Below are 15798 nucleotides of genomic sequence, written 5' to 3' on the forward strand. Positions count from 1 at the left end.
TATCCTGGTGGGCACCTGAGTCACTCAGACACTCATCCTGGAGTTTCATAGTTCGTGTTTGCTTGGTTGTTTATTTGTTGTTGTTGTTATTTTTGAGACACAGTCTTGCTGCATTAGCCAGGCTGGTCTCAAAGTCCTGTGCTCAAGGATCCTCCTGCCTCAGTCTCTCAAGTAGCTGGGACTCTGGGCAGGTACCACCATGCCTGTCTTAACACATTTTTTTTTGTTTTTGAGAGTCTTTACTATGCCAGGCACAATGCTAGGAATCATGTATGGGGCAGTAAACAAAGCAGATATCGTCACTGCCCTCATGGACATTCCAGGTTGGGCGGGAGGTGTCTGCTGTGGATGAACATCAGTAAATACCTACTCTTAAATTGTTAAGTGCTGTGAAAGAAATAAGCAGGACCCATGTGGAATGCATAACAGAGAAGGGCTTCTTTCTGTAGCATTATCAGTGAAGGTTTCTCTGAGTAGGAGCCAGATGAGCTGAACCTTGAATAATAACAACAGTGGCAATAATCCTCACAAAGGTCTCATGATAGGTAGGTCTCATCATTATCATCATTTTACATATGAGGAAACAAAAGCCTGAGAGATTTCACAACCTTCTCAAAAGCACACATTAAGAGGATTGGGAGCCAGATATACAGACATTAGGGAGTAGAACCTTTTCGAAAGTGAGAAGCACCTCATAAAGCCTTGAGAGTGGGAGATGCAAATGACAAAGCCCACTTGCTCTCACCTCATTCTTGCTCTCTCTCACGGTCTTGTGTATTTAGAGCACTTTCCAGAATCCAGCATAGCTGAAGCCTGGTGAGCAGGCCAGGGTGTGGCAGCAGATGATGATGGAGAGGCAGGCAGGGCCTGGGTCATTTGTTGCCATGTGGGACATTGCAAGGAGTTTCAGTTTCATTCTGTGTCCTGGGAACAACTCACTGGAGGAATTTAAAGAGGAGTGTAAGTAGATTAGAGGTTTTTTTTGTTTTTTTGTTTTTTTTTAAATATGTGGAAAACAAATTACAAGGGCTGGGATATAGCTCAGTTGGTAGAGTGCTTGCCTCACATGCACAAGGCTCTGGGTTCAATCCCCAGCACCACCCAAAAAAAGAAAACAAATTACAATAGACGAGAGTCTATTGTAATCTAGAGATTGAGCAAAAGGGGATGGTTTTAAATTATGTATTTTCCAATTTTTTTATTGAGATAATGCTCATATAAAATTCACTATTTTAAGTGTACAGTCTATGGTTTTTAATGTATTCATAAGGTTACCCAACTATTATCACTATCTAATTCCAGAACATTTCTAACACCACAAAAAAGAAGCTCCATATCTCCCAGTCCCTCCGCCCTCCCCCCCAGTTTCTGCCAGTCACTAATCTACTCTCTGTCTCTTTGGACTTGCCTTTTCCAGGCATTTCATATAAATGGGTCAATATAATAAGTGACATTTTACCTCTGGCCTTTCTTTTAGCATACTGTTTTCAAGTGTCATCCATGTTGTGGCAAGTATCAATGGTTCGTTCCTTTTTATGGCCGAGTAATATTTCACTGTATGGATTTTGTTTATCTACTAATCAGTTACTTTTAACTATTTCCATTCTTTCACTATTATAAACAATGTTGCTATGAACATGCCTTTCCAAGTTTTTGTGTGAACATGTTTTCCATTCTCTTGAGTATATATCTAGGAGTGGAATTGTTGGATCATATGATAATTCAATGTTTACTATTTTGAGAGACTGCCAAACTGTTTTTCACAGGAATATATTATATTCATACTGTTAAAGTATGAGGTTCCAGTTTATTTGCATCCTCACAAACCCTTGTTATTGTCAGGTATTTTTGTTTTTTGAGGGGGAAGGGTTTTTTTTTTTTTAATCCATAACCATCTTAGTGGGTATGAAGTGGTATTTCATTGTGTTTTTTTAAATTTTAATTTATTTATTTGTTCTAATCGGTTATACATGACAGCAGAATGCTCTTCGATTCATTATACACAAATGGAGCACAATTTTTGACTTCTGGTGGTACCCAAAGTAGGATCACACCATTTGTGCAATTATCCACATACCAGATAATGATGTCTGTCTCATTTCACCATCTTTTCTACCCCCTCGATCCCTCCCCACTCCCCTTTGCCTCATCCAAAGTTGCTCCACTCATCTTACCCCCCCCCCCCATTATGGATTAGCATCCATTTATCAGAGAAAACATTTGGCATTTGGTTTTGGGGGATTGGCTTACTTCTGTTAGCATGACATTCTCTAACTCCATCAATTTGCCTGCAAATGCCGTAATTTTATTCTCTTTTACTGTCAAAAAAAACTCCATTGTGTATATATACCACAGTTTCTTTATCTGTTCATCTATTGAAGGGCATCTAGGTGGTTTCACAGTTTGCTATTGTGAATTGTACTGGCTGTGAACGCTGATGTGGCTGCGTTACTGTAGTTTTTTTTTTTTTTTTTAATCCTTTGGGTATATAGATCAAGGAGTGGGATAGCTGGGTCAAATGGTGGTTTCATTCCAAGTTTCCTAAGAAATTCCATACTGCTTTCCAGATTGGTTGTACCAATTTGCAGTCCCACCAGTAATGTATGAGCATGCCCTTTCTCCCAACTTCTTTGCCAACACTTATTGTTGTCTGTATTCTTGATAATTGCCATTCTGACTGGAGTGAGATGAAATCTTAGAGTAGTTTTGATTTGCATTTCTCTAATTACTAGAGATGTTGAACATTTTTTCATATATTTGTTGATTGATTGCATATCTTCTGAGAAGTGTCTGTTCAGCTCCTTAGCCCATTTATTGATTAAGTTGTTTGTTTTTTCATTTGTTTGTTGGCCATTTATATATCTTCTTTGGACACGTCTGCTGAAATCCTTTGCCAGTGTTTTAATCGGATCACCTTCATGTTGAGTTGTGAAAATTCTTAATATATTCTAGATAGTAGACCCTTATCAGATACATGTTTTGCAGATATTTCTTCCTATTCTGTGGGTTATGTTTTTCACTTTCTTGATAGTGTCCTTTGAGTTACAAAATTTTAAAATTTTGATGAATTGAATTTATTTTTTGTTGTTTGTGCTTTTGGTGTTGTTTTAAAGAAATTGTTGCCTAATCAAATTCAGGAAGACTTATGCTTTTTGTTTCTATGAATGAGCTTTATAGCTTTACTTCTTATATTTAGTTCTTCAATCCATTTTGAATTAATATTTGAATATGGTATTAGCAGGAGTTCAAATTCATTCATTTGCGTGTGACTATTCAGTTGTCCCTGGCATCATTTGTTGAAAGTTCTTTCCCTGTTGAAGTATATTTTGGGGGTAGACACACAAGAAGTTGCTAGGGGGATAAGTGGGCAGTAGGAGTGGGAAAGAGGACTCAAAACTACTGCCTTAAGCAGCTGGCATCATGGTGGTGGCACTTACTGAAATGAAGGGTCTGTTATGAGTAAGGATGGGCAGGAATGAGCAACAATGAAGTGCTCCATTGTGAACTTAAGTTGTCTGTGACACTTTTCTGCATACGGCATATGGACATGTTTGTGGGTGAGAAAGAAGACAGATGAACTCAGGACTTCAGTGAGGGAGAGGAGTGACCAGGAGATTGGTGCATAACAGAAACAGAAAAGGAGAGGAAGAGGGTGGAGTAGTTAAGATTTGGACCTTAAAGGAACTGGGATTTTTGGAAGAAAGGGGAAGTAGCCTGAATGGTGGTACACGCCTGTAATCCCAGGGTCTAGGGAGGTTGAGGTGGGAAGATCATAAGTTCAAGGCCAGCCTTAGAACACTTTAGTGAGGCCCTGTGCAATTTAACAAGACCCTGTCTCAAAATAAAAATAAGTGTGAACTTAGCTCAGTGGTAAAGCACCCTTAGGTTCAATTCCCAGTACCAAAAAAGAAAGGGGGAGAGGAAGTAATAGTTTGAAAGAAGTGTTAATGGAAACAAGAATACCTACTCTATGTCCTGGCCTTGAGGATTTATTTATTTATTTTTAATAAAAAAGAAAAAGAGCTGGATGTGGTGGTGCTCACCTATAATCCCAGCTATTTGGGAGACTGAAATAGGAGGATTGAAAGTTTTAGTCCAGCTAGGCAACTTAGCAAGACCCTGTCTCAAAAAACAAACAAACAAACAACACTTCTCTTAAGGAGGACAGCCAGAGGAAAGGATCCTCAATAAACACCAGGTTTTGATTAAGATTCAGAGAGGCTGAGGGAGTTTTTATTACAAAGCAGCTGAGGATTTATGAACATTGCTTAGTGCAAGAGCTTGAGGACCCAGTGGAAGGTTCAGGAGGGAAGAGCAGGTGTGGGTGATAGGCAGAGCACTGTGAGGTTGGGCAGTAATCAAAGACCATGGACCCTTCAACTTGTGTGGCACTGAAGTAAACAGGTATGCTACATAGTAGACATAGTCCCAGTAGTTTCTGAGAAGGCAAGCACTTGATTCCAGGACAAATGCTTCCCCAGAGAGTGTGGCAACTTCCTAGGCAGCTTATCTCAACATCTCAAGGAGACACTTTTCAGTAGTGGATTCCAGGGAGGACAGCTGATGCCACAGAGTTCTGATGGTGAGTTCTCCAAGGTCATATTGAGTTAGCAGCAAAAGCTAGTCTACTACTAGGCCAAACGTCAGCTCTGATCACTGCTCTTGCTCGTTCATCTTGGTTGTGGTGCTCATTTACCTTCCTGCTGGCAGAGATGGATTCATTGTACCCTTAGAAAATGAAAACTAAAGGGAAAATACCCTTGAAGCTAGACAGTGTTCTGCTTTGGGACCAGTAGAGGCTCAGAGTAGGTCTGTGCAGAAAGGATGAGCAATGGCTGGGCCGCACCTGGGCCTGAGAGTAATGGTTGTGACCACTGTGGGCTGCACAACCCTGGCTGTGGGCTTCACTCTTGCATGTGCTCTGTCCACAGGGTCACGTAGGCACAACTGCAACTAAGAAGATCGATGTCTACCTCCCCCTGCACTCAAGCCAGGACAGACTGCTGCCAATGACCGTGGTGACAATGGCCAGCGCCAGGGTACAGGACCTCATTGGGCTCATCTGTTGGCAGTATACAAGCGAAGGACGGGAGCCGAAGCTCAAGTAATCCTTTCTGGTTTTGATTGCTCTAGTTTCTGGCAGATTTCTGGTCACCAAAACTGTATTCTTGGCCAAGTCAGTCTTTCTAGGCATTGGCCTGGGAACCAGAGCTCCATACTGATCCAGTTCAGGGTGCTCACCAGACTTTGGGCCTGTGTATCTCAGCCTACCTCAGAAATCTGCTTGCAAAAGAGGCTTATCTTCATAAATATAGACATGAGAAAATGAATTTTAACAATTTCCCCAAGCCCTTATATTATACCTGCAAACGAAAGCAGTGTGGGAGGTAATGGGAAGGAACTGATGTTGAGCACCTACCACGAGCATGCCCTGGGCTGGGTACTTCATAACGGGTGTCCTGTTTGATTCTCCCAGCTTCCTATTATATGATCCTCTCTCTGCAGAGGGGAAAACTCAGGGTCAGAGAGTTGTCACTTGCTGAAGGTTACACCAATGGGAGATGACATAGTCAGGATTTGATTTCAGGTCGGTCTAATGTCAGTCCTTACATTATTTCCTTTTGCTTTCTGTAGAATTTTAGTCTGTATTTTTGTTTTCTTTGTTATCAGTCAGTGGCTAATTTTTTTTCCCCTCAATCACTAGGTTGTATTCCTCATTTAAAAATTAAATATTTTGTGCTTGAAAGTAGAATCTCTGTGCCTGGACATTCCAACTTGAATTTTAAAGTGCTTTGCTGCGTTGGCTCTCCCTTACTTGAATTTCTTCTCTGACAGGCGTTCTCTTCTAGTTCTTTCTAGCAATAGAGATTGGAATATGGTAAAATGTAGTGAATGCCTTTTTTTGAAAACAGGTTCTCAGGGAAACTTTCTTCTCCCCTTTCCCATTTTTAGAGTTAGCAGAGTTTTTCTTTAAGCACATTAAAAATTTGCACATAAAATTAATTATTCTTTAAACTTCTTCTCCTTCTCCTTTTTTTAAATTTATTTGTACCAGGGATTGAATTCAGGTGCACTCAATCACTGAGCCACATCCCCAGCCCTATTTTGTATTTTGTTTAGAGACAAGATCTTGCTAAGTTACTGAGGCTGGCTTTGAACTTGCAATCTTCCTGCTTCAGCCTTCTGAGCTGCTGGGATTACAGGCGTGCGTTACCGTGCCCAACTTCTTATAAGTACCGCACGCTAACCGATTGCGCCACTGGAGCTCCATGTGCCCAACTTCTTTAAAATTTTTATTGATATTTTCATCCATTTTGCCTGAATAAGTTGTGGATATAAAGATAATCTTTATTGCTCTGGTGAAAATGGAAGAAAGCCTTTCCAACCAGAATAACATCAAGCTCAGACAAGGGTAAGTCAGCTGGTCTCCTGAGGCTGTAATGCTGACCCTTTTCAGCATGAAGTGGGAATGGTGAAACATTAAAGGAAGCCATGGCACTAATGGCTTTGTATTGCCTGATTTTATTCTTGAAATGTTTCTTAGTGTGGGTGTTGTGGCACATGCCTGTGATCCCAGCTAGTCAGGAGGCTGAGGCAGAAGGATCACAAATTCAAGGCCAGCTCAGACAAGTTAGTGAGATCCTGTCTCAAAATAAAAAGTACTGGGAATGGGACTCAGTGGTTGTCGAGTGCTGCTGGATTCAATCCTTCATTTAAAAAATATTAGATAAATTTAGATAATTATATCAAAGAAGATGAGAGGGGAAAGTTCAGTGTGTAACTCAAGTGTGCTAGGCTTGTGTCCAGATTAGAGAGAGCAGAGCCACCAGACAACTACACAAGTGAGTCCTAAGTGAAACTTATGCAAATGTAAAATGCAAGAGTGACCACTAAGGAAAAAATTATATGGCTTTCTAAACATGAAAGAGAAAAATGAGTAATGAAAGTTTATTGATTCAGCTACAGGCAAGGAAGAAGAAGAATGAAAAGAAACAGTAAATGTAACACAAGACGTAGACTTGTCCATCTAGATGTACAGACAAGGAAGAAGAAGAATGAAAAGAAACAGTAAATGTAACACAAGATGTAGACTTGTCCAGATGTATCATTAAACACAAATTGCCCCACATCCTCATCAGCATTTGGTTTGTTAGTATTTTGGATTTTAGCTATTTTAATAGGTATATACAGGTATCTCGTGTTTTATTATTGATGTTGAGCACTTTCTCCACATGTGTATCTGCTATCTTTTTCTTCTTTGGTGAGATATTCATATTTTTTGTCTGTTTTAATTGAAATTTTGTTTCCTTATTGATGAGTTTTAACTTCTTTGTATATTTTAGAAAAAAGTTCTTTAGAAGTTTTGCAAGAAGTTTCCTAATCTGTGGCTTATCTTTTCATTCTCTTAACATTATTTTTTACAGAGCAGAAGTTTTAAATGTTAATTAACTTCAGCTTATTTTTTCTTTTGTGGATTGTGCTTTTAGAGTTAGATCTACAAAGTCATCACCATCCAAATCCAAAGTCATCTAGTTTTCTGTCCTTAGTTATCTTCTAGAAGTTTTATAGTTTTGTGATTTAGATTTAGATCTGTGATCCTAGGCTTGTGATGTAGCTCAGTGGTTAAGTGCTTGCCTCAAATGTGGGGGAACAAGGTCCTGGGTTCCATCCCCAGAACTGCCAAAAAACCAAAAATAAATAAATGATCTATTTTGAGGGTATTTTTTAGGGGGCGGTGAGGGGAAGGTCTAAGGTCTGTTTCTGGATTCCATATTTTCATGTGGATGTCTGGTTGCTCCATCACCATTTGTTGAAAAGACTGTTTGTTCCATTGGATTGCCTTTGCTCTTGTGTCAAAGATTAGGTCTGTGTTTCTGTAGGCCTATTTCTTATCTGCAAGATTTAAAAAAATATTCCTTAATTTGGGGTTGGGGTTGTAGCTCAGCGGTAGAGGGCTCACCTAGCATGTATGAGGCACTGGGTTCAATCCTCAGTACCACATAAAAACAAATAAATAAAACAAAGGTATTGTGTCCAATTATAACTAAAAAATATTTTTAAAAATTCCTTAACTTATATTTGATTCAAGAGTAAAACAATTTTTGAGAGAAAAGTAAAATTCAGTGTGGTTTTACTGTGTCATCAACTTGGTTTACATCCACTCTTTGTACAAAGTCACATTTACTATACTTAATAGATAATTTAAGGGATTTTCAAGGGTCATTTTGACTATTCCATTTCTGATGTAGAGACTTTAATCATATATTACGACTCTTTTTATATATTAGAATGGCCCTTCCTTGCCTTCTTCCTTGCAGTGTCCCCTCAGCATTCACCATAAATGTGATTGCTATTTATCATGCTCTTGATAGGTGAGCTACTAAAAGCTTGAGAAGTTTGCTGTAGTCCAGAAGCTAGAGTAGAGTGCCTTGGAGATTATGGCTATGCTCAGAGCTATCAAAAAGGAATATAATACAAACTGCAGATGTGAGGAGCATGTGTCATTTTAAGTGTTCTGGTAATCACATTTATAAAAATTAACAAAAGGTGAAATTAATTTATAGTATATTTAAAAATATTTTTAGTTATAGATGGATATAGTACCTTTATTTTATTTATTTATTTTTTATGTGATGCTGAGTGTCAAACCTAGTGCCTCACATGTGCTAGGCAAGTGCCCTACTGAGCCACAACCCCAGCCCTTATAATATCTTTTATTATATCCAAAATGATATCATTTGAACATGTAACACAAAAATTATTAATGAGATATATTATGTTCTTGTTTTGGTCATAAGCCTTCATTATCTGATGTTTATTTGTAACTTACAGCATACCTCAGTTTAGATTATCCACATTTCTTTTTTTTTTTTTTTTTTAAGAGAGAGTGAGAGAGAGGGGGACAGAGAGAGAGAATTTTAATATTTATTTATTTTTTCTTAGTTCTCGGCGGACACAACATCTTCGTTTTTTTTTTTTTTTTTTGTATGTGGTGCTGAGGAACGAACCCGGGCCGCATGCACGCACACTAGGCGAGCGCGCTACCGCTTGAGCCACATCCCCAGCCCAGATTATCCACATTTCAAAAATGTTTACTAGCCCCATGTAGCTTATGGATACCATATTGAATAGTGCACCATATACTAAGAGAGCTGCACCATATACTAAGAGAGCTACACCTTGGAGATCATCATTCTGTGGTGAGTTTACTCATTATGACAGAATCTCACCTATCTAGAGCTCTTGGGAAAGTTGGTGGGTTTTGTAGATAGTTGAGGGTTTATCTCATTAAATATCAAATTTCATTTTGATAATTTTTCATAAAAGCTGTCTAAAATATGTTAATATCATCATCTGCCTTCTTAGAGTATAAGATAATGGTTAAAAGTGTGGGTTGTAAGGTGTAGCCTCAGTTTTAAGTCTGGTGTTAATATAGCAGCAGGGTGATCTTGGATGGATTACTTAAGCCCCATGTAGTATGGTTTTCTCTTGTCTAGAATGAGGTAGAAGCTATCTAATAGGATATTTATGTAAATGAAACTTGAAAATACATGGCAAATACTTAAGTATACGTATCTGCTGTTACTAAGTACTATGGCCAGCTACTGCTGGAACCAGTACCAATAATAGTTCAGCAGGAAAGATAGTAAAGCCTGTTCTTGATGAATTGAGGACCCTGCTCTGAGTCCTGTGGGTTTATGACAGTGTGTACATGTGTGACCTTATGATGTTTCCAGAGAGCTTTGCTGTTTGGGTTTTTTTGTGTGTTCTTTATAGTTCCCTCTTGCACTGTCTGCGTGCACATCTGTAGCCACTCTTCTCTCATTTCTAGGTTACTTCTTCTACTTTATGTCCCTGGGAGTCATCATGAGAACCCCTTCCCTAAATAATACAGTTTGAATGGCCCTTCCCCTTCTGATGCCTCCACATGTGCTCCTGTGCATCCCGAGCTTTATACTCTGTAACTGGCAGCAATACTCTGTCTTGTTTTGCTTGTTTCTAGTCACAAATGCCTTTTTCTTCCCCGCTTGATACTTTGCTGAAGCCCAGTGCTCCATCTGTTCCCCTCTCCTTCCTCGACTCTGGCAACCGCTGACCTTATTTCTCTGTAGTTTGACATTCCTTCATTCAGCAAATATTTTGGAGTCCCACACACTAAGTATTGAGGATAAAAGAGAGAACGAGAGAAATACCATTCGCTTCATTCAAAATATTTACAGTGTGTTGGGAAGAAGAAATCATCACGTGTAATAGTACTTTGTAACTGGCTCATCTCATTTGCCTTATTATTTGTATTCATTCATGCATTCTACAAATATGTATTGTGTGTTGGCTATATCCCAGGCATTTTGCTGGGTGTACAGTAGTGAATAGAACTAGATATAGTCTCTCTCTCATGAATTCCACAGTCTACTGAGGGAAGTGGGCAAATGATTAAAATTAATTCAAATAATTAATGTTTCTTAAAAATGGAGTAAAGGGGGCTGGGGTTGTGGCTCAGTGGTAGAGCACTCACTTTTCACATGCGGGGCCCTGGGTTCGATCCTCAGCACCACATAAAAATAAATAAATAAAATAAAGGTATTGTGTCCAACTACAACTAAAAAATAAATATTGAAAAAAAAAATGAAGTTAAGTGCTCTGAAGGAAAGAAACGCTGTTTATGAAAGCCTAGTCTAGAAGTTGGGGAAATTCCCTGGGAAAGGGACACCAGAGGCATTTGGTGGGGGAAGAGCCCAGGAGGTGGAGCAGCGTGACCCAAGACCCCATGACAGGAGGAAGCATGTTGTGTCAGAGAATGAAAGAAGGCTAGTGTGACCAGAGCACAAAGGAGGAGGAGAGGCTAGAGTGGAATGAGACTGAGAGGTGGCAGCGGCCCCTGTGGGGTCTGGGAGAAGTAGACAGATTCTGAAAATATTTGAGAGGGGAAATTCTCAGGACTTGAGGATGAATTAGGTGTGGGATGTGGGAGAAGAGCTGCGTAAAAGATGACTCACTGGATTTTGGACTTGCACATTTTCTGTGTTGTCGTGCCCTTGACTGAAATAGACAGCATGGGAGAATGGCCTTTGTAAAGTGACTTCCAGGGTTTGAAGAAGAGCGGCAGAGGCAGTAGGAGTTTGGTCTTGCCTACAGCTCTGCTATATATTTCTAAAAGAAGTTCTCAAACAGTCATTGTATTTGCTTGTCTGGAGTTCAGAGGAGAGGTTAGCTGATAATGGGAATTCAGGAGTCACCTGTGTAGAGATGTTAATTGTAAGTGAAGAGAGAGGAGGGCCTCCCCCAGATGTGGAAGTACTGTTCATGTGGTGTTGAAGCCATGCAGCCCAGAAACCAGACAGGTTCAGAGAGGGGTGAATCCATAGTTAGGTATGTAATGAAGGCTGAGATTACTTGAGAGAACATCTAAGAGAAGTCTGATAAGTAGTATCTGGACCATGTCTATTTTATGGTCTTATAGCCCCCAGTCCATAACATAGTGCAATAAATAATTTGTGGAATGGATGAGAGAACATGGGAACATTGAAAGATTTGGACTGAAATGACCCTCCGTCTTGCCCTGCCAGGGGGGCCCTTCTCCAGATGTGTCTGTCGAGACACCCCATATAGATCACCAAGGAGATGTTCTCCACTTGTGATGTACTTATGTAAATGGTTGGTGTGTTATTGCAAGGTTTCCTCATGAGCTGGATAGAAAGAAAACCCGTCATTGTCATTTTATAGTGGCCAGAGTTCCACAACACTAGATAACATGTTGGTAGGTAAGAAGGCAGTGGCATGCCTACTGGGTATAAAGCACATTAAATGTATTATCTTATTCCTTACAATAGCTTTATAAGTCACAGCACAGATAACATTTTTGCTGGAAAAAAAAACTGAGAATCAGGAAATTAAGTAACTTACCAGTACCATGTATATTCTTAGCAAGTGGCGGGAAGGAAAGAGAGGGTATTAAAAGCAAAGAAGCAGGGGATTGGGTAATGGAATCAGGATTTGAACCTAGGTCTGCATCCATTTCCCTTGTTGTACTGTATGAAAAAATGAGATTCTTCTCATGAAAAGCATCAGGGATGCCATAACCATTTAAGAGACCCCTTCCTTCCCTCCTTCTCCTTTCTCCTTTTTCCCTCCTCCCTCCCTCCCACTAAGCATTTACATGTTATCTACACTGTCCCAGACACTATGCTGGGGATACAGAGGGTCATCAAATAGTTTCTGGCCTTGAGGATCAGGTTGGTGGTTGAGACAGACACCAAATCACACATGTTCAGCCTCAGTGTCATTGAGACTTCTAGAGAAGGGTTCTCTGGTTCTGCTTGGAGATGGAGGCCTGGATTGAATGGGGGCCAGGGTGGGAGGATGTCAAGGAAGCAGCCTTAGTAGAACTGAAACTTGAGCTATAGCTTAAATCTTTCTGACCCACGAGGAACAGGGAGCCTCTGGACTGAATGGTGATGGGAACTGCATGTGACTTGAGGAACTGCAAGCAGTGGGTGTAGTTGAGCCTAAGTTGTGTGTTCTAGAATAGCAGGGGATTGGTTGGAAGGTGGGGAAAGTACAGCGAATGGTATTATGGAAGGCAGCTTCTGTTAATGGGCTCTTGACCTTATTCTAAAGGTATAAAGGCTTTAAGCATGGAGGTGAAGGCATTACAATTATGTTTCTGAAAGATCCTTTAGGTAGTGGTATTGAGAATGGTTACAGAATGATTTATAATAGATTTTATGAGTTTCTGAAATTCAGAATTCTGCCAACTGAATTTGTTTGAAGAAATATCCCCAGTTTAGAACAATATGAAGAACTTCCCAGAGATGACAGAAAGATAGAATTAGCAAACAACAATGTTAAATTAGCTATTATGAACATGTTTAATATGGTCAAGGTGACAGAGCCCTAAATGTGAACATGATGAAGAGAAAAATAGAAAGTATTTTTTTTAAAACCCAAATGGAATTTCTAATGATGAAAAGTATAACAACAAAGAAAACTACACTAGATGAGATTAACAGCATGTGGCAAGTATCAGTGAATTTGAAAATCATCAGGTACCATCCAAAAAGGAGCTCAGAGTAGTACCAGGGTCTTGCTTTCACTTAGAAATTAGTGGTTATTACTCTAGAACTTCTGTACCAGAAAATTTGAGATTAAGTATTCCTCTGTGAGGTTGCTTTGTCTTAACAAATCTTATACTGTTACTTACCAATTTTTACTTTCCATTTTATGGGTCTTGGAGAAAAGGAAATCTTGACAGTCTTAAAACTTTAAAAAAAAATTTTTTAGTTATACACGGATTTTGTTGGTTTTTATGTAATGCTGAGGATCAAACCCAGTGCCTCACATGTGTAAGGTAAGAGCTCTGCTACTGAGCCAAAACCCCAGTCCCTTAAAAAAAAATTTTTTTTTTTTTTGGATCTGACTTCAGAGAGATCAAATTCTAAACTGTAAGTTGAGGACTTTGTTTTTCTTGCTAATGCCTGACATGCACTTAATATCGATTCTGCTATCACAATAAACACCAAAGCCCTAGTAATGAAAGTTCTGGACATTTTGGAATCATGCCCTTTAAATTTTTCATTAAAAACAACATAATTCGGGCCTGGGGATATAGCTCAGTTGGTAGAGTGCTTGTCTCACAAGCATAAGGCCCTGGGTTCAATCCCCAGCACCAAAAAACATAAACAAACAAAAACAACATAATTCATCTGTCTGGTTATACTTAAGCATATTTTGCAGTTTTCAAAGAAGAGTGAATTTTTGTGAGTGTGTAATTTAAACATGCCAGATCACATTTGGTAAAATCTGAGATGCTTCCTGGAATGCTCCTGAATTTTCATATATGAATTATATGACATCTCCACAGACTTTTGTCACTTCATGAAAGCCACACCAACATTGAAAATAAAATGAATCTTGATCAAAATTCAGTGAAATAATTTTTTCTAATGAAAAATTTTAATCTAATTTGATGAAAAATAAGTGAACTTTAGTTATTATGCTTACTAAAGGTTTGATTACACATCTGCATCCCTACTACCCTCACGGATCTCTTTCTGATCATTGTCACCATTTTGCACCTGATAATTGTTCAAGCTTCTAGTTCTTTTATAGGCTCATGGTCCTTCAGAGGAACTACTGCTTCCATCCCAAGCCAGCTCTAAATTAAGCCTCTTCTTATGGACCCAACCTGTTCTGTTCTTGCCTTTTTAGTCTTTTAATCATTCTTCTATGGTAGTGAGTCAAAAACTAGGCGTTCTAGGTTTCTTTGCCTCCTGCTTGACAAGATTTTTTTTTTTTAATGTTAGACACTGGTTAATTTGAGTCATTTAATCCTCGAAAGATCCACCTTTATGTGGAAGATCAGATTATTTCCTCTATAATTCCAGAATTTGGTAGAGAAAGTGACCATTTAGGAACCTGGGAATGAAGGTGAAGCAGGAAGTGCTCAGGATCTCTAGGAAAAGCGATTCTCTCTGTGTAGGATGCTGAGAGGTTTCCCTTCATTTCTTATACTGCTCCATATTTCTAAATTGTGTACAATAAGCACATATTACCCTTATTAGAAATAAATGTTTTAAAAATAAAGGAAAATGAGAGTCACATGTACTTAGAACATTTGGAAAGTATAGAAAATTATTTTTAAAATGCTCACAGCTTACATGTATGCATAGTCTTTGTAAACTTTTTGGCATTTGTTTCTAGTCTTTTTATCTGTAGACAATTGAAACTTTTTACACAGTTGTAATCATTTCTGGTTTTTCTCCACTAAAAAGTGGGATGCCATACCCATATCTTGATGGATGGTCTATAAAATTGATGCTTTCCTCCTCACCATTTCCTGTGCTGCCTTCTCCCCTTGTCTTGAGCTACAATCTCTGACACATGTACATTGCATAGAAAGCCCCATTTGGTTAACAAATATCACTGTGACAAGCATGAAAGAAAGAAAAAAAGAAAAGCTTATTACGTCCCCTCTTCTCATTAACACATACCTCATTAATAATACCCTTTATGTGTTTTCATAGTGATTCAGTCTACATATTTATATATTCATTCATTTAACAAATATTTGTTCAATACTTTCTAAATGCCAACCAGCCATTTTACTCTTCAGCAAACATGCAGAGACAATAGAAGATTCCCTGTTCTTTAGGAGAATGTGGTTGCATAAATAGGAAAAAGAGCAATGTGTTGTTGAAATGTAGAAATATTAAAAAGTTCTGTTAAACCAGAGAGGAGACTCAGTTGGATTTCAGAGACTCAAGTGATTCTCCTGGAGAAATCAAGGAAAGATTTTATCAGATAAGAAAATGGTTCTCAGAGAGATTTTTTTTCCCAACTGGTTAGTGGCTGAGTTAGCATTTAAATCCTGTTCTTTGCACCAAACAATGTCATAGGAAGGCTCCCCTTTTTTCCTTATGTTGTAAACTCTAGGTGTTGGTGTTTGGAAATTCCTGGGTTGGGGACTGCTGCACCCCTTTTCCTTCTCCCATTTCAGAATGTCATCAGTTTTTTTTTTTTTTTTTTTAAAGAGAGAGTGAGAGAGGAGAGAGAGTGAGAGAGAGAGAGAGAGAGAATTTTTAATATTTATTTTTTAGTTCTTGGCGGACACAACATCTTTGTTGGTATGTGGTGCTGAGGATCGAACCCGGGCCGCACGCATGCCAGGTGAGCGCGCTACCGCTTGAGCCACATCCCCAGCCCCTGTCATCAGTTTTTGATAAGATCAAAATAGGAGTAAAAGGGAGAGGAGACATGAATTCTCTAGACCAGCTTTATCTGTTTAATTAGATAATCATG

General features: G+C 39.0%; 1 protein-coding gene across 8 annotated transcripts in view; it reads left to right on the forward strand.

The window, feature by feature from the left end:
- The window catches only part of MAPKAP1 (MAPK associated protein 1), a 241660-nt gene that overhangs the window by 115579 nt on the left and 110283 nt on the right, over nt 1-15798 (forward strand). For all 8 annotated transcript variants that reach the window (XM_081281928.1, XM_081281927.1, XM_081281930.1 and 5 more), the window contains one exon: nt 4932-5104. In XM_081281928.1, the coding sequence (XP_081138054.1) occupies nt 4932-5104 (173 nt within the window). The remainder of the gene's footprint in view (nt 1-4931; nt 5105-15798) is intronic.

This window comes from Spermophilus citellus, assembly GCF_964194105.1.
Source record: "Spermophilus citellus genome assembly, chromosome: 2".
NCBI lineage: Eukaryota > Metazoa > Chordata > Mammalia > Rodentia > Sciuridae > Spermophilus > Spermophilus citellus.